This window comes from Crocuta crocuta, unplaced genomic scaffold, assembly GCF_008692635.1.
Source record: "Crocuta crocuta isolate KB4526 unplaced genomic scaffold, BGI_CrCroc_1.0 scaffold118, whole genome shotgun sequence".
Lineage (NCBI taxonomy): Eukaryota > Metazoa > Chordata > Mammalia > Carnivora > Hyaenidae > Crocuta > Crocuta crocuta.
Window position 1 is genome coordinate 14,169,806 of NW_027551558.1, and position 21,049 is coordinate 14,190,854.

Consider the following 21,049-nt stretch of genomic DNA (forward strand, 5'->3'; position numbering starts at 1 on the left):
TAAGGGGGATATGTTTGAGGAGAAGAGCACAAGAACAAAATCCAAGGGGATGATAGGCACATGAGGATGCAGAAATCCTCGGGATTATCGGAGGGCTCCACAACTGTGGGTCTCCCTTACTATCTGAATTCTGGCAACCTAAATATCCATACAAAATCTGCTAAGAAAGTACAAAAATTCACTATAAATAAAATCAGCTATAATGAATATAGGAGGGTACATCAAGTAAAATGTACATCAAGTAAATGATGAGGGCATCTCACACCCTGGTGCTTAGAGAAGCTCTGGAACAGAAAGTGAGAGATACAGATAAACAGGCCCAGGGTGAGATGCCATAAAGGTCACACCTGCATGAAACTGTGGAAGCCATAGAATTGGTCTCTATGGCAGTTGCCAGAGGAGGATGGGAGGTTGTGATGTGGAGCTCAAGAAGCCATCAGTTCAGCATCCAGCCCTTCTGAGCCAGACTTTCTTGGGTCGAAGGCTGGGAATACACATTGTTAGTCGGTTCCCAGGTAATTCTTATAGATACTGAAGTTCCAAGACCCACAGCTCTAGATTGGTGTTTCTCAAATGCTAGTCTACAGACTTGTTACAACAGAGTCCCTTTGGGAGTTTAAAAAAATGCGGAATCGATGGCAGAGAATTCAAAGTCATGTTTTCTATTAAAAAAAAAAACCAGTGTAGGTATTTGGCATAGACACTTAAGGAAGGGTCCAAGTATTTGAAGAATGATTCAGGTAGGCCTAATGACTTGCTTCTAAATAATGGAATACAGTAAAAATGATGGGATGTCACATCCAAGATTAGGCTACAGAAAGACTGCAGCTTCTGTTTTGCTTGCTCACTCTTGCTCTCCCTTGTTGCTTGTTCTGAGGGAAGCCTGTTGCCATGTTGTTAGCTGCTTATATGGAGAGGTTCATGGAGCAAGGAACTGAGGAAGGTCTCTGGCCAACATCCAGTGAGGAACTGAGGCCCTCAGGCCAACAACTAAACTGAATCCTACCAATAACTTGTGTGTGAACATGGAAGTCAAATAGCCCAGCAGACACCTTGAATGGGACCTTGTAAGAGACCTTGGACCCAGGCACTCAGCTAAGCTGCACCCAGATTCCTTATCTACAGAAACAATAAAATAATAAGGGTTTGTTGTTTTAAGCATCTAATGTGGGGAATAATTTGTTAGACAGTACAGGAATGCTTCATGCAAACATCTTTAGCAGTTTGAGGCACCTGGGTGGCTCAGTCAGTTGAGCATCTGACTTTGGCTCGGTCATGATCTCACAGTTCATGACGTGAGTTTGACCCCTGAATCAACTCTGCTGAGAGCACAGAGAGCCCACTTTGGATTCTCTGTCTCTGCCCCTCCCCTGCTCACATTCCCTCTCTCAAGAATAAACAAAACATTTTTTAAAAAACCTTTACCAGTTTTTAACATCTTGGGATATAAAAGGATATGTCTTGGTCATGTGGGATTTTCTTTCATATACTTGAAACACCTTATTCCTTATATTGCCAATAAATAAAAAGTATATAGTTGTTGAGGAGAAGAATTTTTTCTCTAGCCTTTAAAGGTTCTTCTGGCTAGTCTAAGAGTTAAATTGACATGAGAAAGATTAACAGGAGAAAACCTAATTTAATTTCATGCACATGGAAAGCACACATACATGAGAGGTTCAAAAACAGAATGGTAAACTGAGATATATATGCTATTTTAAGCTAAGGAACAGGATAGGGGCCTGGGGCATCAAAGGGGAGGAGGAGCGATTCACAGGGTAATAAAAAGAGTAGATGTTTGGTAATCAGTTTGTCCTGCCATACAGATGGGTCAATCATATAAAATTTATTTCTAGTACTAACTCTTATTCTGGAAAAGGCACCCAATTTAGGTTTTTCTAGTTAGTTAAGGGCAGAACAAAATTTCTCTTCAGGCTGCAGTGTCTTGAATGCCTTCAGCTCAAAACAGTCTGCATGTCAAAGTGGACCATTTTGGTGAGACTGTTCCTGAATCACTTCACTGTGCAATAGTAAGTTTGACAAGTTAGGTTTCAAGTTAGCCAGACAGCAAATATCAACCCCTAACACAGAATAGGTGCTTACTAAATACGAGCAGAACTGAATTGATAAGCCAGAGTGGATGACTGGGATAGAGGAATAGAAAAAGAGATTCCACTTGATTCAAAAGGTCAGTGGTTCTCAATCTTTAGCATGAATCAGAATCACTTAAAGGGCTTGTTAAACCACAGAATTGCTGGGGCCCATCTTCATAGTTTCTCATTTAGTGGTAAGTCTAAAGTAACAACAAATAATTTGCATTTCTAAGGAGTTCCCAGGTGCTACTGATACTGCTGGTTCTGGGACCATACTGTAAAAACCACTGCAACAGGCAATGGTTCTACAGTTTCCTGTTGTGGGGGAGTGACTTGAAAATAGTGCTTGCAGATGACTCAAACTGAAGGGACCAAACTTGAAGCAATTGTGAGGCTCTTGCCAAAATAATTAGGTGGTGGTAGTGGGGAGCAAGGAGCTTTGCAGCCGAGGGAAATAAAAAAGGAAATACTGAAAAAGTTTGCTGCCTTTATCATTCCTCCTCCAAATATCATAATTCAAATAGTTGCTCTAGCCATGGAGGGAGAAAATCAAATTACTATCATTCTTAATAAAAGAGCCACATAGCCATGTTTGTTGGTGTCGGTAAGAGAGATGAAGTACCATCCAGCATGGGTCCTACAAGCCAGTGCTCTGAGCAATATTTACTGCTATAATTAACTCCCTTACCAATTCTATTTACCTGATAAAATTGTCTTTGGGCTTCCATATGGCCCTGATTTCCTCCAGGATCATCAGTTGGAGGTTCTGAAAGCCCGTCAAACCCTTCAGATTTGTGCCTGATCTGCTTTACATGTTTGAGAAGACTGAGTGTAATTTCCCCTACTGGCATCCATTATCTCTATTTCCAAGTTAAAAATGATTCAAGCAGTGAAAAAAAAATACCTGATTGTATTTATTCATGAACTGTTTTTGAAATGCAATTATTTCCTTGATGTTCTAGAGGCAGTGGGTCAACAGAGTGCTTTCCAGAAGCATGGGGTTGCCAATTTCTAGGTTTCTGGCATCTGTCAGCAGATGTCATAAGCAGTGGTGGTGGGGCAATAAAGAGGTCCTTCTTTTCATCTACACCTTGACACACTCTCCTGAAAACTTGGTTACCTTTGCATTTTCATTATAATTCCTTGCAAATGGTTCAAGAGTTCAAGAGTGGCTCGAATAATGTCTAAGTGACCATTTCAATTTCAGATACTGGCTTAATTTTCTCTAGTTAGAACGAACATTGGCTACCTTCCAGCAATTTCTAATATCAAAACAATGCCTCTAGGACTGGCAACATCAAAGCACTGTCCAAAGATATATGTGGCTGATTTACAGGGAATGGAAAAAAGCAAAACATCTTGAGGGTTGTGAGGATGAAAATTTACCCCTGGAGAAGCTTCCAGTATAGCAGTGAGAGAGACATTTGTGAACAAGCATGTAAAATGGATTGGTAACAAAACATCAGAGTAAAAATAAAATGGAAAATCACACATTTAAATATTTTTAAAATGTAATGAACATAATTAAGTCAATTTCTAGCATTATCAATAGTTGTTTCCATAACAGAAATGAGTGGCAACTCCAGGACCTGGAAAGTGAGGAAAAACCAAAGGAATCCTTTTCTGTCTCTCCTTCCCCTGATTTATTTGTTAAATTTATGTCTTGAGTAAACATTTTAACAAGCAAGTGTCCTGGTTTCTCTCGGACTCTCCTCTGCCCCACCTCCTTGGCACAAGGCCTGGTATTGCATGCCAATGTGCATATTTGCTATGAGCAAAGCATTCACCTAGATAGATATAGCAATTACAATGGTTTTAGTTTTGACTTTGCCCCTTTTTTTAAATCAATTTTTCTTTAGATTGAGCTGTTTATATTTTTGAAAAATTTATATGCATTTTATAAATCCTTAATGACTTGAATTTTTAAAACACCTCAGCCTAAGTTTCTGCCTGCCTAGCCTACAAAGGCTCCAAGCATCCTCAGGCCAGCCAGGCCCTCGGCCTCTTGACTTCACCTCTTTTAATAAAACCTCTGTTTAAATGTGCTAGCAGGTATACTTTCAAGTGTTGAACTAAAGCAAATGCTTTTTTTTTAAATTGCAATGTAATATTGCTATTTACTGCTATAATTAACTCCTCTACCAATTCTATTTTCCTGATAAAATTGTCTTTGGGCTTCCATATGGCCCTGGTTTCCTCCAGGATCATTAGCTGGAGGTTCTGAAATCCCTTCAAACCCTTCAGATTGGTGTCTAATCTAATTTACACCGTTTCAGAAGACTGAGTGTAACTTCCCCTACTGAAATAAATAAATAAATAAATAAATAAATATCCCTACTGAAATAAATACAAATCTAAATAATACTATTTTAGATCATGATATTAGAATATTTGCTGGTAGAATCTCCATACAATAAAATAGGGTTCCCATCCCATTACATAACTAGACTCACGTCAATATGCCTCTGTTCGAATGCCAAGTTTCACAGTAAATCTGCTCTAGATACCTGTGTTCTTTTTTTCTGGGAACAACTTTTTCTGCAAAGTTTAAAGATTACAAAATGGTCAGAAGCTTTCAAAAGCATGGATTTTCCTTTTTTTTTAAATGTTTATTTACTTAGAGAGAGAGAGGGAGGGACAGAGAGAGTGGGAGAGAGAACCCCAAAGCAGGCTCCATGCTCAGCATGGAGCCCGACATGGGGCTCAGTCCCATGATCATGAAATCATGACCTGAGCTAAAGTTAAGAGACGAATACTTAACCAACTGAACCACCCAGGCACTCCAGATTTCCCTGGTTTTTAAAATTGTTGGGGCGCCTAGGTGGCTCAGTCAGTTAAGTGTCCAACTTCAGCTCAGGTCATGATCTTGCAGTGTGTGGATTTGAGCCCCATGTTGGGTTCTGTGCTGACAGCTGGAAGCCTGGAGCCTGCTTCAGATTCTGTGTCTCCCTCTCTCTCTACCCCTCCCCTGCATGCTCTGAATCTCAAAAATAAATAAACATTAAAAAAATTATTTTTAATTCTTAAACTGCCCATTTTCTCACATTCAACGGACACCCAGCTCCAGGCAACCCAAACCCACAAGCACACTCCAGCCTATCAGGCTGTTTACATCTACTTTGAAGGTCTTTTCAGCTAACCTTTTTCCTGACCCACCCCACAATTTCCTCTGGTTTGTTATTTGACAGACTATCTAAACACTTTACCCAAGTCATTTGCTTCCTTCCTACTGAAAGTTTTTTACTGCTGCTACCAGCCCCTTTCTTCCTGAGCAAGGGTCAAGGTTTCCCTTAATATTGGCTCTTTGGCACCTGGTCACATTTCTTAGCTCTTGGTAAAATCCCCCTTTCTGAACTGCTTGTTGAGAGCAGAGGGCAGGTATGAATTATAAACACAATCATGGAGGTATCACGTAATTAACTGTGAGAACTCAGAATAGCTACATTTAAAGTTGAGAAAACATTTCAAGGGAAGGACCTTGGAGGCCTGTTACAATTAACAGGTTAGTGGCATTCAATCAATTAGCGTATCAATTGTTTCTGTGAAAAGAGTTCCTTCTCTAAACTAATTTCATTATTTCCCTCTGAAAACTTCTCTGTTTAGTTAATTGTTTAATAAATTCTATTCTCAATAGATAGCACAAAAGGCAAAGTCAATGATCACAAACTCCAAATCAGTGGATACTGAATCTAAGGGAGGAAAGTGTTACCCAACCAGACCCTTGGGCTCTCCAAGCAACAGAAATGGACAAGAGGCCCAATGGGAGTCCCATTCAAGGCTTTATTAAGACTTATGCTCAACACAAGGGAGACAGCACCAAGGAAAGTGTCCTCAGGCTGAGTACCCCAGGAGAGGTCAGGGAGAGTTTAAAAAAAAACAGGTAGGAAAAGGATTTCACCGAAGCATGTAGAGGTAGGGATTTATTAGCACCTGCACACTTAAAGGTCATGCTTCTTCATGTGTTACATGTCTAATTAGCATGTTAAACCTCTACTCCTGGGCGTAAATTTTAGTATTATAATGAGGGGGAAAGTTGGTGAAAGGTTAGCGCTGGGGTCCACCTTGGCACAGACTGGTTTGGTCCAGTCTTTGCCAGTCTTTGTAGTAAGCATCCTTCCTTCTCATTCCTGCAAGAAGGCATACTCAAGAGACAAGAGTTTGAGGGTTTTTGTCTTTATGAATGCAGCCCAAGAACACTAGATTTTACAGTCAAGGTTGAGGAGGCCCAAGCCCAGTTCCTATTCTGTCTCAGAGGCATCCTTTCACTTGACCAAGATCTGTGTGCACTTTAGTTCTCCCAAGGAACACCAGAGCTTTCATCTATCTCCTTTCCCTAAAGCAAACCTAAAGTAACCCTTTTATACTTTACCATTCCTTTTTTTGGGCCCTATAAGTAATTAAGGGCATTACTTAATATTTGCCTATTTTTCCCCAGAAAATTCCCAATGTTAACACAGACTACTTCATACTGTAGGAGCCAACGGCAGGCTGCCCCAATGGTAGGCTGGGCCACTTTGGCATGAAGACTATTTTAAGTTAAAAAGCAATAAAAACCCAACAGAATAGTAAAAGCTCCTTATCTCCCTGTCAACTGCCCAAAAAGAATTTAGATAGAGGGCTTACTCCAGGAAGAGAGTTATCACCATAAATAATGACAAGACATGAAGTAGGTATAGTAGACAGGGAGTAACCTAGCAAGGCCTATTTCATCCAAGCCCTCTCTATGTCCCATTGTTTTTGAATAGCCCACAAACATTTGTCTACCAAACATTTACTCTTTTTCATTTTTCTGTAAATTACATTCCTTTCCTCTGAAGTCCTAGACCCCTACTCCTCCTTAGTTCAGGAGTACATACATGCCTCACTTTGCTTGCCTGTCTTTGGAATTTCCATGTTTGTGTGACTTCCCTGTATATACAATACTAAATTCTTTTTTCTCCTGCTAATCTGTCTCATGTCAATTTGATTCTTAGTCCGGATAGAAGGACCTTGAAGGGACATTAATTCTTGCTCCCCTGATAACACCTAAAATGCACTTGTGATGTGGTTTTGTTGCAGGATTTTTTTACCACAATACCAGGGATTCGTTGTCTCGCCACTTCGAAGAATGAAGAGGTGAACACAAAATGAGCAGCAGGCAAAAGTATATTAGAGTATAAGGTTAGAAAAAACAAACAGTAGGGAAACTCTCTTTACAGAGACAGGACATTTGAAAGTGAATGCTCTAGGACTATAGGCAAGCGTCCTTGTCTTCTGGTTAGCCCTCCCCTTTTCTCTTCCTCCTGGTTCCTTCTCAGGTTCTATCTACCCTTATTGGCTTGATACCTCTAGGTACTGGGTTATCCATTCCTGATGGGTTCTATGGCCATATTTAGCTCTTTTGTCAAATTCCTGAGGGATACCTGAGAGGTGGTGTCTATTACATTCTTAAGAGGAACCTTACACCTGAGGGGGTTTGCTGTGGTCAGACACTCCCAACATTGTTCCAAATAAGTGGTTTTTCCCTACCCAGAAATCTCAGGTCATAATCATTCCTTCTCTGCCTACTGAATCCTATCTTCTTCTATCATAATTTGAAGTGGGGTTCAGGAGCCAATGGCCAGGAAAGAATTCTTGAAATGCTTTTGGTGCAAAAATGTGGTTAATTGTAGCATGAGGTCAGGCCCCTTTGGCAGAAAGAGCTGCATTATAAGTATGAGGGGTGACTGATTATTAAGATTTTCTATCCTACAGAGGGGAGGGTAATGTTAGGGTCTCGGGAAATTGAGTCTATAGGTTTCTGGAGGTTTGGCTATTGACAAAATTGCTTTTTTCTTGTAAATCATTAAGACAGTTGCAAACTGATGGAGACTCATGTCTTGCATGGCTGTGATCTCTATTAGTTAAGCACTTGTTTTTCCCTTTACTATCTTTTTGAGCAGCCAGGTGTGCCTGAGGAATGTCACATATGTTTCGCCCTCAGCTTGCCTTTTGCTCACTCATCACTGGTTTCTCAACTCAAACTTGCTGAAGAGTTTCCCAATGTGAAAAGAGCACCAAGAAGAGTTTTTATATTGCCAGATAAAAGGGACCCAGGGGCATTACCATTGGCTCCTGAGCCAATTCTCCTAGTGACCATATATGAATTTGGAAAACGTTTAGATGGTCCGAGATACAATCTGTATTGACAGACTAGAGCACTATGTCTTAAACATTCAAGTTAACCACCACCCCCATATTCTGAGCTTAATAGTAATAGAACTATAAATTAATAAAGTCACCTTTATGTGGGCCAGACATGAGGAGATGTGGATATAACCTATCCCATCACTAATTATAATCTATATTAGAGATCAATTCAGTGGAATGGCTTTATAGGCAAATGGAAACTTCTGTCAAAATCCAAGTGGGTGTGGGGCAGATTAATCCCATCATCTACTATTCTATCAGTAAAGTTCTACTCTTTTTAATTTTGAAATGTTTTCTATTTTGATGAATACTTTAATTGAAATGCAAATATCTCTTGAAGCAGTTATACCAATATTTTATCAGAAGACGTAAACAGCCAATGTTTTAGTAGTGATTGGTACAAATGCAATGCAGGCCAGGGAGAGAAGGGGAAGCTGAGGCTGGTGAGGGAGGAAGGAGAGCACCAAAACAAGTTTTACTACCCTTCTCAATTTGCTTTTTGAGGACAACGTTAATTCTGCTTCGAATTACCCCTGCTGATCATCTCTGGATTGAGGCTGGTGATTTTCCTGAACACAAGGTCAACCTTCACAAGCTGGATAACAAACAATGGCAGCCTTACCGCTTTCTAGTCTTCAATCCAAGGCATGTCCATCTTCTTTCCATTGATAAATGGATCCACTTTTGCTTAACTTTCTAGAAGTGCTCAGCTGTCAAGCTGTGATTTTCACTCGAGAGTCCATCTACACAGAAAAGTATAACACGTGACCTATTTGCTTTTCTCTCTTCATAGGAATCAATAATAATCAACACTATCCCTGCAAAGCCAGAAGCTGGAGATTTGCATTTTGAAAATAACAAAGGAAAAAGGAGGACCCATTTAAAAAATTTTTGTTGGCAGTCTGAAATGTCTAGCCCTGCCACTAATTGAATTAACAGACAAAATGAACCCCAAACAGCTGAATTGCTGGTACAAAGGAAGGAAATTATAAATACCAACTGTGGCCTCGTGACCAGATGCAGAAAGTAAGACTATAGCAGCCACCCATATTTTCTTCCTCACACACCCATAATTAAATAACCAGTACCCCCTCTTCCTTACTATTTCTTATAAGGTATGTAGTGGGTGGTTAATTTTATCATTTAGTTCTTAGGTTACAGGACATACAGGAGAGATTGTTCCTGAACTGGATGAATGAACCCAGAGAGAGGTCCAAGGAAAGGGACTTTTTAATCTTCCCTTCAGAGAGATACTAAGCATCTCTCAAAAAGTACGTTTCTGATTTCCTGACTCCCAAGACTGAATACACATCTAACTTTTCTTCCTCTTCAAACCCTACAAAAAGTACAATAAAGAGACTTATTTTAAAAAAATACATAAACCTTCTGGGGCTGTGAAAACAAGGAGGCAAGAACAATAATATTTTGGAACCTGGAGAGTGGCAGTGAGGAAGCAGAGAAAAAACCAATTTACACTGCAGTATTCTCAGAAGGTTCAAGAACTCGTATTAGTAATACGAGTAATATAGTAATTACAGTAAACTACAACTGGAGTTGTAGTGCGGGGACATCATGCCAAAATGAGGAGGATTGGGTAAAAAATGTTTGAGAAGCAGGCAGGTCCTAAGAACGCCTCCCCTCTTCCACACCGCAGGTAACTGCCCTCCTTTATCCTAGCAGAGCCTGGGATTTATTCCTTACAGAGATAGAGAGTCAGCCTAGGAGTGCCAGGCCCCACTGAGGCCTGGGTCCTGTCCCAAAAGTAAACCTATAGCTTGGTTAGTCCTACCCACTTGCTTATTAGAGCTTCTAGTGTTTTCATTCCTCACTTGCTTTTAGTTTTATTTAAGAGATATTTTTATTTATATGCTATAGAATTTATATATACAGTATTGAAATGCACACATCTTAAACGTACTTGAGTAGTTTTGGTAAATGCACACATCTGTGTAAGTCAAACCCCTAACACGATATGGAATAATTCCAATACCCCAGAAAATTAGTCCTTCACTTTATTTACTTTTTATTTTTTAATTTATTAAAAAAATTTTTTTAAAGTAAGCTCTACAGCAAACATGGGGCATGAACTCACAACCCCAAGATCAAGAATCTCAGGCTCTACTCACTAGGCCAGCCAGGTGCCCTCTAGTCCCCCACTTTAAATCATGAACAGACAACTAATTACCAGACATCTGAAGAAAGACTCTAACATGTCAGATGAAGAACAAAGCAAACATATAGGGAAAAAAAGCAACTTAGAAGAAAGAGCCCTTTTAGGAAAAATAAAACATATTTTTAAAATATTATATCAGGGCACCTGGGTGGCTCAGTCAGTTAAGCGTCCAACTCTTGATTTCTGCTCAGGTCATGATCTCACAGTTCTATGAGTTCAAGTGCCACATTGGGCTCTGTGCTGACAGTGCAGGGTCTACTTGAGATTCTCTTTCTCTCTCTGCCCTTCCCCTGCCCCCCCTCTTGAAAACAAATAAACTTTAAAAAAATAAAAAATGAAAATACTATATCAATATCCTTAGGGAAATGAGAAGAGTCTATTCAATGAATTTTATGAAAAAATTCAAAGAACAACAACAAAAGAGCTGTTTAAAATTGAAAACATGATAACAGTATTGAAAAAAACTCAAAAGAAATTTTGGAAGATGAAGTTGGGGAAATTTCCCAGAAAACAGCAAAAGACCACAAGAAGGAAAAGAGGAGAGAAATGATAAGTGGAACCCAGTTAGGAGATCCAACATCTAAATAACAGGAAAAGAAAGCAGCAATGAATAATTCAAGAGAATACTCAGGGTTTTCAGAATGAAAGGGCCCACTGGATGTGTAAGAGAATGGATTAAAATTAGACTCATGCAGAGGCATGTCATTGTGAAGTTTCACTGGGAACAAAGATAAAATCCTACTAAAAAATTGGTCACATCACAGGAATCGGAAGAGCTTCAGATTTCTCAATAGCAAGCACTTAAAAACCAGAAGTCAATAGAGCAAAGCCTCCAAATCTGAATTCTATATCTAGTCACTTTATCAATCAAGTGGGAAAGTAGAATAAAAACATTTTCAGACGTTCAAGATCTCAAAAAATGTGCCCTCCATGGACCCTTTTACAGAAAACTGTTGCAAAACATGATCCACCAAATTGAGTAAAGCAAGAAAAATATATATATAGGGGCCACATGATAGAGCAGATTCAACCAGGAGAAGGGCAGAGGGAACTGTCAGATTATATAGAAGACGGACCCCATGATGACTACTCTACACAAAACACAGAAGATCTTGTTAGAAAATCTGAGATGGAAGACTGTGGAGGGCCTGTATCCATGGCCATCCTTGCCTGCAGGTGACTGCACCAGCATAGTGAACACCCATGCACTGACACTAAATGAGACAATAATGAAGCACTGTTTCTAACACAATGCTACACTGAAGTCTGAGGTCTCTGTGTCTTGGCAAAACTCTCCTGACCCCCATACACTATATGCAGAAAAAAATTATTGGCCCAAAGAAGAGAAATTCTGCACATTAATGTATATGTTCATACGTTGTATGTATATATATATATGGATATGTGTGTGTCTATGTGCTTGTGTATACATAGAATATCTCTGGATGCATTATGAAGGAAATCTGCTTTCCACTCCCTACTTTTGTGTTCCTTTTTATTTATCTTTTTACCCTGTGTGTATTAACTATTCAAAAATGAACTAATGGATAAAATAAAATATTTTTTCATTGAAACAATTATAAATGACAACGAAATTAGAAACAACATGCCCACTGATTAAGGAGTTCTACTTCTAGAAATTCATCCTATGTGTATTCTTGTACACATGGGGAATTATGTAAATACAAGGCCTTTCACCATAGCATCATTTGTGATACCAAAGTACCGGGTACTGCCCCAGTGTCCAATGAGACGGGAATAGTAAAACAAATTATGGACATCTACTCTGTAGAATGCTTTGCAGTTATTAAAAAAAAAAATGTAAAAGCTCATTATGTGTTGATACATAATAATATCTAAGATATTCTATTAAATGCAAAAGGCAAGGTACAGAAGAGACTATACAATTTATTATAAAAATACAAGGGGAAAAAATGTCTCTGACCCTTGCAAACAAAGTCAGACCACCCTGTTATGTGTTCTTATTAGAGTCTGTGTTTTGCCTTCGTAATACTTCTACAATCACTTTTGTAATAATTAATGCTTATCTGTGTTTAAAAAAATCCCACACTTCTACTCCCTTGCAGCTGGTTCTGGGTGTGAAACAGAGTGTACCAATCCAGTGCATTATGCAAGATTGGCAAAGCAGAAGAGGGTCGGTACCACCTTCTCAAGTTCTTCCGTGCTCCTGACAGTCATGGTCATGGAATTATTGGGTTTTTCTGCAACAGCATCCTGGTGTCCAGAGAATAGCTTCACAGAAGTCAAAAGGCAGCTGTAGTGGCAGCTTCCTGACTTTCTGCCTGGATCGCAAATGCGTTCTTAAACTCAACCCTTCCAGAGTAGGCTCCGATTTCTTACCCTCCTGAGTGTGGCACTCCTCTGGCAGAACAGGTCAGTGGCGATGTTCTGGGAATCATTAGAAAGAACCCAGCTTATCTCACTCCTATCAGCCTCCCTAATAATTCCCTAATTTTCTGAATTAAATGCTTTCTGCTCAAAATAGATGGTGATTTATTTCCTGCAACTGAAATTCAAAAGATATAATTGATAATATGGACTTTTATTTTTAAAAAAATTTTCAATGGCTTTTATTTATTTCTGAGAGAGGGAAGACAGACAGAATGTGAGTGGAGGAGGGGCAGAGAGGGGGACACAGAATCCAAAGCAGGCTCCAGTCTCTGAGAGTCCAATGCGGGGCTCGAACTCACAAACCACCAGATCATGACTTGAGCCGAAGTTGGATGCTCAACTGAATGAGCCACCCCAGAGTCCTGATAACATGGACTTTTAACCTAGAGAAACTGCAAACTTTATTTTAGAATCATTCAAGTAAGTTACTTGATTTATATCTATCATGTATGCTGTATGCTGCCAAAGTATTAAGTGTTAAAGGGGTTTAAAAACTAAGAATTATCTATGAGATTCTCTTCTGCATGTGGTAACAACTACTGATAAACCTGAGAACACACAGCAACTCAGAGGCAGCATGTGTAACCTTTTAAAAGTTTATCCAGAACACAGAATGAATGAATGAATATGTATAAGAGTTATTTTCAATAAACTATTTTTATTGACTAGCAGGTAGGCAGAGCTTATTCTAAAAAATGCCCAGTAACATGAATTGAGAGGTGTCAGAAACAACTGGGTGGGGCGCCTGGGTGGCTCAGTCAGTTAAGCATCTGACTCTTGATTTCCGCTCAGGCCATGATCTCCCAGTTTGTGGGATCGAGCCCTGCACTGGGTTCTGTGCTGACAGCATGGACCTTGCTTTGGATTCTCTCTCTCCCTCTCTCTCTGCCCCTTCCCTGCATGCTCTCGAAAGAAAGAAAGAAAGAAAGAAAGAAAGAAAGAAAGAAAGAAAGAAAGAAAGAAAGAAAGAAAAAGAACGAACGAATGAACTGGGTGATTCCAGGTTTCATACTCCTTGACTCACTATTCTGAAATGATTCTCAACAAGCTGGGAAACCCATTAAAACAGCTGGCCCCATAACAATAACAGGCTTAATACCTTTCAATCATGGTGATATTGTGGGAGTTGATGACATTTCTGAATTTTGTCTCTTTTTACATTGTTTACAACATGAATTTGACAGTGAGTGAGTAAAAAAGGGAGTGCTGGGTGAGCAATTACAGCCTTTGAATACCACGGAGCACACACTTGATATGATGTTTGCTTCTAGGTAACATTTTATATTTACATCTAATTCAGTGACATTTTTGTATGTGCTTTTAGAAAAGAAACATTTGGAGGTGATGGTGGATAAGAGGGCAAATGACTGAGAAGTCACATCTCTCTGCAAATGCAGACATACACATTTACAATTTTCTGGCAGAGAATAAATAGCAACAAGCACCTGATTCTGAGTTTTCGCAGCTACTCAACATAAATAAGGTTGCCACTGAGGGCAGAATAAGACAGAATTGTTTTGATATATATAAAACATTTCTAAAATAAAAGGAAATATTTTTTGGATCATTGAAAATTTTGGAATTAAAATTTTGAGCTGGCATGTTCCTTAAAGACTTCTTGTCCAATAGTTTCATTTCTTTTTGTTTTTAATTTTATTTTTAAACTTTTGTTGTTGTTGTTTATTTTTGAGAGAGAGACAGAGCGCAAGTGGAGGAGGGGCAGACACACACACACACACACACACACACACACACACACAGAATCCAAAGCAAGCTCCACGCTCTAAGCTGTCAGCACAGAGCCTGACATGGGGTTCGAACACTGAACTCATGAACCACCAGATCATGACTTGAGCTGAAGTCACACCCTTAACCGACTGAGACACCCAGGCACCCCCCAATAGTTTCATTTCAAAGCTAAGAAAACAGGTGTAGTGAGGTTTACTGACTTGCCAAAAGTAACAGTTAATTGTGAAATTAAAATGTTTAAATCATAGCTCCGCGTCGGGCTCAGTGCTGACTGCCAGCTCAGAGCCTGGAGCCTGTTTCAGTCTGTGACTCCCTCTCTCTCTGACCCTCCCCTGCTCACGCTGTCTCTCTCTCTCTCTTCTAGAAATAAATAAAACATTAAAATAAAATAAAATAAAATAAAATGTTTAAATCATAGCTCCCCTTCCATTAGCCTACACATAAGTTTTTGGAAATACTTTTAGAATTGTCTGCAATAAGGGAGAAATGATCTAACATCGAATCTTCCTAAGAACAGAACAGGACTCGAGGGGGCAGGTGAGGGGCTGGCTGATGAGGTAATGTGGGATGTGGTGGGGGGAGGAGGCCTTCCAGGTGTTCGTTCCTTCACTTAGCTTTGTTGTGCTGGTACTACAAGGAGTCTATAGAATCTGCCCTCACTGTCTTACTTTATAACTCATTCATCCTGCTTATTACTTTTATGCTATCTCTTTCCTTCAAGTAAACCATGTATAGGTCCCCATCAATTGCCTTTTGTGAAGAGAGGAAACTAAGGTTCAAAGTATATATTGAATGCCGCTGAGCAGCTGGGCACCAGGAATTGAGAGAATTTATACCACTGAAGCAACTCAAAAGTGGCTGGCGGGGCTCTGCTAGGAATAAGCAGATGGAGGGAGAGGAATAAGTGTCTGTGCAGCTGAACAAATTCCAGAAGTTCACCTCAGTAACACTGGCTGCCTTTCAGGCTAAAGACCCACTACTGGGAGATTAAATGTGTTTGCAGATGTACTTAGATTTTAAGGCTGCAGCATCTCACACCCATTAGGATGGCTTCTATTGAAAGGAAGAAAGAAAAGGAAGGAAGGAAGGAAGGAAGGAAGGAAGGAAGGAAGGAAGGAAGGAAGGCAGGCAGAAAAGAGAAGAAAAGGAAAGAAAAGAAAAAGTGTCAGTGAGAATGTGGAGAAAAAATAGAGATAATGTTGTACCCGTTCCCAGAATGTAAACAGGCATGGCTGCTTTTCAAAAGGTACAGCAGTTCCACCAAAATTTAAAAAAAAAAAATTTTAATGTTTTATTTATTTCTGAGAGAGAGATAGACAGACAGACAGTGCGAGCGGCGGCGGTGGGGGGGGAGGGGGTCAGAGAAACAGGGAGACACAGAATCCGAAGGAGGCTCCAGTCTCTGAGCTAGCTGTCAGCACAGAGCCTGACGCGGGGCTCGAACCCACAAACCGTGAGATCATGACCTGAGCCCAAGTCGGACATTTAACTGACTGAGCCACCCAGGCGCCCCCCACCAAAATTTAAAAACCGAATTACCAGGGGCACCTGGAGCCTGCTTCTCAGATTCTGTGTCTCCCTCTCTATCTGCCCCTCCCCAACTCGTGCTCTGTCTCTGTCTCTCTCTCTCAAAAATAAACAAACATCAAAAAAGTTTAAAAAGAAAAAAGAATTACCATATAATTCTGCAATTTTAGTTCTGGGTATATACACAAAAAGAAGTGAAGACAAGAACTCAAATAGATCATTGGACACCCCTGTTCACAGCAACATTATTCATTATAGTAAAAAGATAGAAACAAACCAAGTACCCAGCAACAGATGAATGGATACAAACAAATGTGGTATATACATTCAATAGAATATTATTCCACCTTAAGAAAGCTATTAAATTCTGACACATCCTACAACATGGTCATTATGAGGAAATTATGCTAAGTGCAATAAACCAGTCATAAAAGAACAAATACTATGTGATTCTACCTACAGGAGGTATGTAGAGAAGTCAAATTTTTAGAGATAAAAAATAGAATGGTGGTTGCCAAGCGCTATGGTAAGGGGGAAATGGGGAATTAGTGTTTAACAGGTACATAGATTCAGTTTCACAAATCAAAAAAAGTTCTGGAGGTGGGCTGTGGTAATGAAGGCATAAAAATGTGAATTTACTAATGTCAGAGAACTGTTAAGATGGTAAGATTTTAGTTCTATGTACTTTACCACCATTAATTTTTTTTATGTTTATTTATTTATGAGAGAGAGAGAGCATGAGCAGGATAGGGACAGAGAGAGAGGGAGATAGAAGATCCCAAGCAAGATGTAGGATCCCAACCCTGATGTGGAGTTCAAACTCATGAACCGTGAGATTATGACCTGAGCCAAGGTCTGATGCTTAACTGACTCAGCCACCTGGGTGCCCCCCCAATTTTTTTTTAAAAGGAGGTCTGCTTGATTCCTGAAGTGTGTTAACTAAATTTGTAAAGTGTTCTTTTTTACTTTATTTTTAAAAAACTTTTAATGTTTATTTAGTTTTGAGAAAGAGAGAGTGATAGAGCGTGAGCAGGAGAGGAGCAGAGAGAGAGAAGACACAGAATCTGAAGGAGGCTCAGAGCTGTCAGCACAGAGCCTGATTGGAGCTTGAACTCAGGAACCATGAGATCATGACCTGAACTGAAGTCAGACTCTTAACTGACTGAGCCACCCAGGCACCCCTGTAAGGGTTCTTTTTCAAATTAGAAATGAAATTCATAGCCTATCTTCCATCCATTCTTTCCTTTATTCTTTCCTTTTTATTTTTATCCCTCCCTCCTTCCTTCCTTAGAACATCTATAGGCTTACTTAACATGTGCTAAATATTGTGTGAAGCCCTGGGAAGTTCAGAAGAAAGATACTATGCCCTGCTCACAGTCCAGTGCTGGGAAAGTGTCCCAGGGAAACAGACATTGTCATATGATGAATTATCTGATAGAGACGTATTCAGGTTGCTATGGGAGCTCAGGGAAGACACTTCTAACACAGTTGTGGAGATGAAGGGAAAGCTTTTTAGAATTTGGAATTCCTAAGTAGTCTTGAAGGGTGAATAGAAGTTAGCCTGCTAACAAAAGAAAAATCTGAATTATAACAATATTAGTAATAACATTTTGTAGCAATAAAGCTACAATTTATGTATTATTTATCAGACAAGTGTTTATTAGATAGTAGATGATAAGCACAGTTCTATGTGTTGAAAATATGGAGGCAAACAAGATAAAACCCCCTTTCATGAAGCTTAGGGGGAGACAGTCAATAAATATATAGAAAAGCAAAGCATAGTCTATTGGATTATGGTAGATGGTCTGGAGAACAACAGAGAAGGGAGAAAAGAAAGGTTTGGGAGAAGGGAAAGGATGTTGCTAATTTTTATATGGTGGCTGGTGAAGGCCTCACTCATATGCAACATTTGAGCAGAGAATTGCAGGCAGAGAGAGGAGGAGCCCTGCAGGAAGAAGTGGAGGCCAAGGGAATTGCATGTACAAAGTTCTTGAGGTGGGAAAGTGCCATATGTGTGACTGAAGTAGGAGGAGGGCGGGAAGAGCTCCCATCATGCAAGGCATTTGAGGCCATGGTAAGGACGTTGGCATGTACACTATGTGAGAGAGAAGCCTCTAGAGGGCTTTGAGTAGAGAAATAACAAGACCTGACTTAGGTTTTAAAGGGATCATTTTGTCTGCTCTGTTGAGAAGACTGGAAAGAGAAAAGGTAGAAATGCCATCATCAAGTAGGAGCCTCCTACAATAATTCAGGGGAAGTTAATGGTGGCTTGGATTGGGAAGGCAGCAGCTGAAGTTATATTCTAGATAGGTTGAAGGTAGAATCAAGATTGTCTGATAAAATGGATATCAGGTGTGGAAGAAAGTAAAATCGTCATGAATGATATCCAAATCGTTAGCCTGAGCAACTAGAAGCATTGAGCTGCCATTGACTAAGCCTATAGAAAGAGCAGGTTTGGGTTGGGTGCGAACATCGCAGCCACTGCATGGATGTGAGAAGTAAAGGAGGGATATGGCCATGGGGTTGTCAAGATAGATATACTCTTTGATGGGGGTTCCAGGAAAATGGAGAGATGTTGACAGAGCAGAAGAAGTTCATCTTGGTTAATATCTTGGTTAAAGATACCAGAAAGCTTTCAAATGTACTGGTTGGCAAAGCCTAGACAAGATGACCACTAAGATCCCTTCCAGCTCTGATGCTGTATCTTTGTTTCTGGGATTTTGGACAGCTGACTTTGTTTTCAATGAATTTCTCAAACACCTATTAAGTATACAACTGTAACAGGAAATTCTTGTAATACATTAGCTCCTACTGATGCCATCTTTGATGGGCAGTTAACTGGCTTTTGGTCTGGCACAGGCTTTGGTTATACTGTCTGATTTTGTAAGGTGGAAATTGGTAAGCTGAAGAGCTTCTATGAAATGCCATCCCTGACATCTAGCGATGGCACCTCTTATCCATCTTCCATAAAAACTACAGTGAATAACTCTCCTGCAGTGACCAATGAGAGGCATCTGTAAGATTGCTGGCTACAGTTAGTTTAAGCACAGAACTTTTGCAACATGAAAGCAAGTGATCTCAGGACCTGTAGTCTCATGTCCTTCTTAACCAGGCAAGACTTTAATAAACACTCAGTAAAAACTCTTTGGAAGAATATAATCAGAACTGTCTCTGGCACTCTACAAAACTACAGATTATTTTCAGAATGGTGAAGACCCAGAGGTGCCTTCTCAAGCATAAAAGAAAAAACCCAAGCAGGCCATAAGTTCTGAGCTGCTAACCACATCCCCTGTCCCTGGGGTAGGCCCTGTAGAGGATTCAGAATAACTGTGAGTATAACTCTACTTTCAAAGAGAAGACAGAAATTGCACTGACCAGGCAAACATATAAAGTGCTTAGCTCTGTGCTCAAGCCTCTCCCCTGAGCTAGGGCCAGTCACCTCTGTTACCGACCCTGCTCTTTCTCTAACACAATATTCTTCACACTTACACTTACTTCCTCAGTGTCAGTCTCACTTTCAGACTGTGGGCAAATATCTGCCCAGTTCACTGCTGTGTTCTTAGAACGTAGGCCAGTCAGTGCCTGGCACAGAGCAGTCCCCAGTAGATGTCGAATAAATGAAGAGAAGTTATGAAAAGACATTTGCATTAAATAAAACAGTTTGAAAACACAAGTTATGTCAGGTTAGGTTTTTCAAGGCCTTTCCTTTACATCATAAGCATGGCATTCTCTGAAAGGCTTCCGTGATCCCTGACAGCAACCTCCTCTCCACAAAGGCTGGTCCCACTTCTATGCCTTGATCCTATTACATCTTAAGCATCTGTTATGCCATTTATCACTCTCTACTGTATATTATTTTGAGTTGTCATGATTTTTATTATTCCCCACTAGAGAGAACACCTTGAGGACAAGATCCCTGCATCTTTGCATCCTAGAATCAAGAGACAGTGGTTGAATAAATAAGCTTCCATTTCCTGAAGTTATTAAAGCCGAATCCATTTATTACACAAGTGATTGACAGGACTAACCAAAATCAAGAGTTTGTGGTATTTTGATAAGATCTTCCTCGATGAAAATTTGTTGAAAAATGTTAAAGATATATTATTAACTCATTGCAATTAGTGTTCCCAAAGGCATCTAAGAGCTCATTTCTTATTCTGAGTAAACTCTATCATCTTCCAAGATCTAAGCTTATTCCACAGGAAAATTAGACAGACTCTCTCTGCCAGTATGTTTGTGCTGGTCTCTGAGAGTCCCATTCCTTCTCCTCTTTGGTGGAGGAAATGATCAAGATTCTAGGATCTCCGAGGTTGACATATGAAGGCTAATAATCCAGAATTAGTATTGGAAACTGGTAATTACCAGGGGGGTAATTATTTAATTGGTAAAGTAGATGTTTAAGTTACTGAAGAATATTTTTTAAAAAGTAGGTTATACCAATGCAGATGAAATTTTGTGCTACTGAAAGTCAAGGAATAAATACTTAATAATTTTACTCTTTTTTCAAAATGAAGACCCCCAAATCTATTGGCATATTCAATAATATAATATCAAAATTATAATCTGAGATTGAAGCAGGTCTGTCTGATCCCTTAGTCTATGCTTTCGCCTTCTGTAAAAAGATCGCTCTTAAATGATATACATGCTGAAGTGTTGAGAGGAAATATATTGATTTCTCTCAATGTACCAAAAATATCAGATGAATTGATGGGTACACAGAGGGAAGGTAGATGGATCATTATGTGAGAAGGTAAATCTGGTAAGATGTTAATTGTAGAATCTAGGCAGTCATATGGATGTTCACTCGATAATTCAATTTTTCTCAAAAAATTTCATAGTAAATTTAAGTAATTTATAATAATTTAATAATGTATAATAAAAAAGTAAAACAGTAAATTAAATTCAACTTTTAACATGGTAAAATAAATAA

General features: G+C 39.5%; 1 protein-coding gene across 5 annotated transcripts in view; it reads right to left on the reverse strand.

Annotated features, from left to right (window-relative positions):
- LOC144219212 (uncharacterized) overlaps positions 1–21,049 on the reverse strand; it is a 119,076-nt gene that overhangs the window by 51,844 nt on the left and 46,183 nt on the right. For 4 of the 5 annotated variants that reach the window (XR_013331340.1, XR_013331341.1, XM_077749159.1 and 1 more), the window contains exon 3: positions 8,881–9,001. The exons of the other annotated variant lie outside the window; for it this stretch is intronic. Coding sequence is in view for 2 of the 4 variants with exons in the window: in XM_077749159.1 (XP_077605285.1) it covers positions 8,881–8,924 (44 nt within the window). In the remaining 2 variants the exon portion in view is untranslated. The remainder of the gene's footprint in view (positions 1–8,880; positions 9,002–21,049) is intronic. 5 annotated transcript variants of the gene reach the window in all.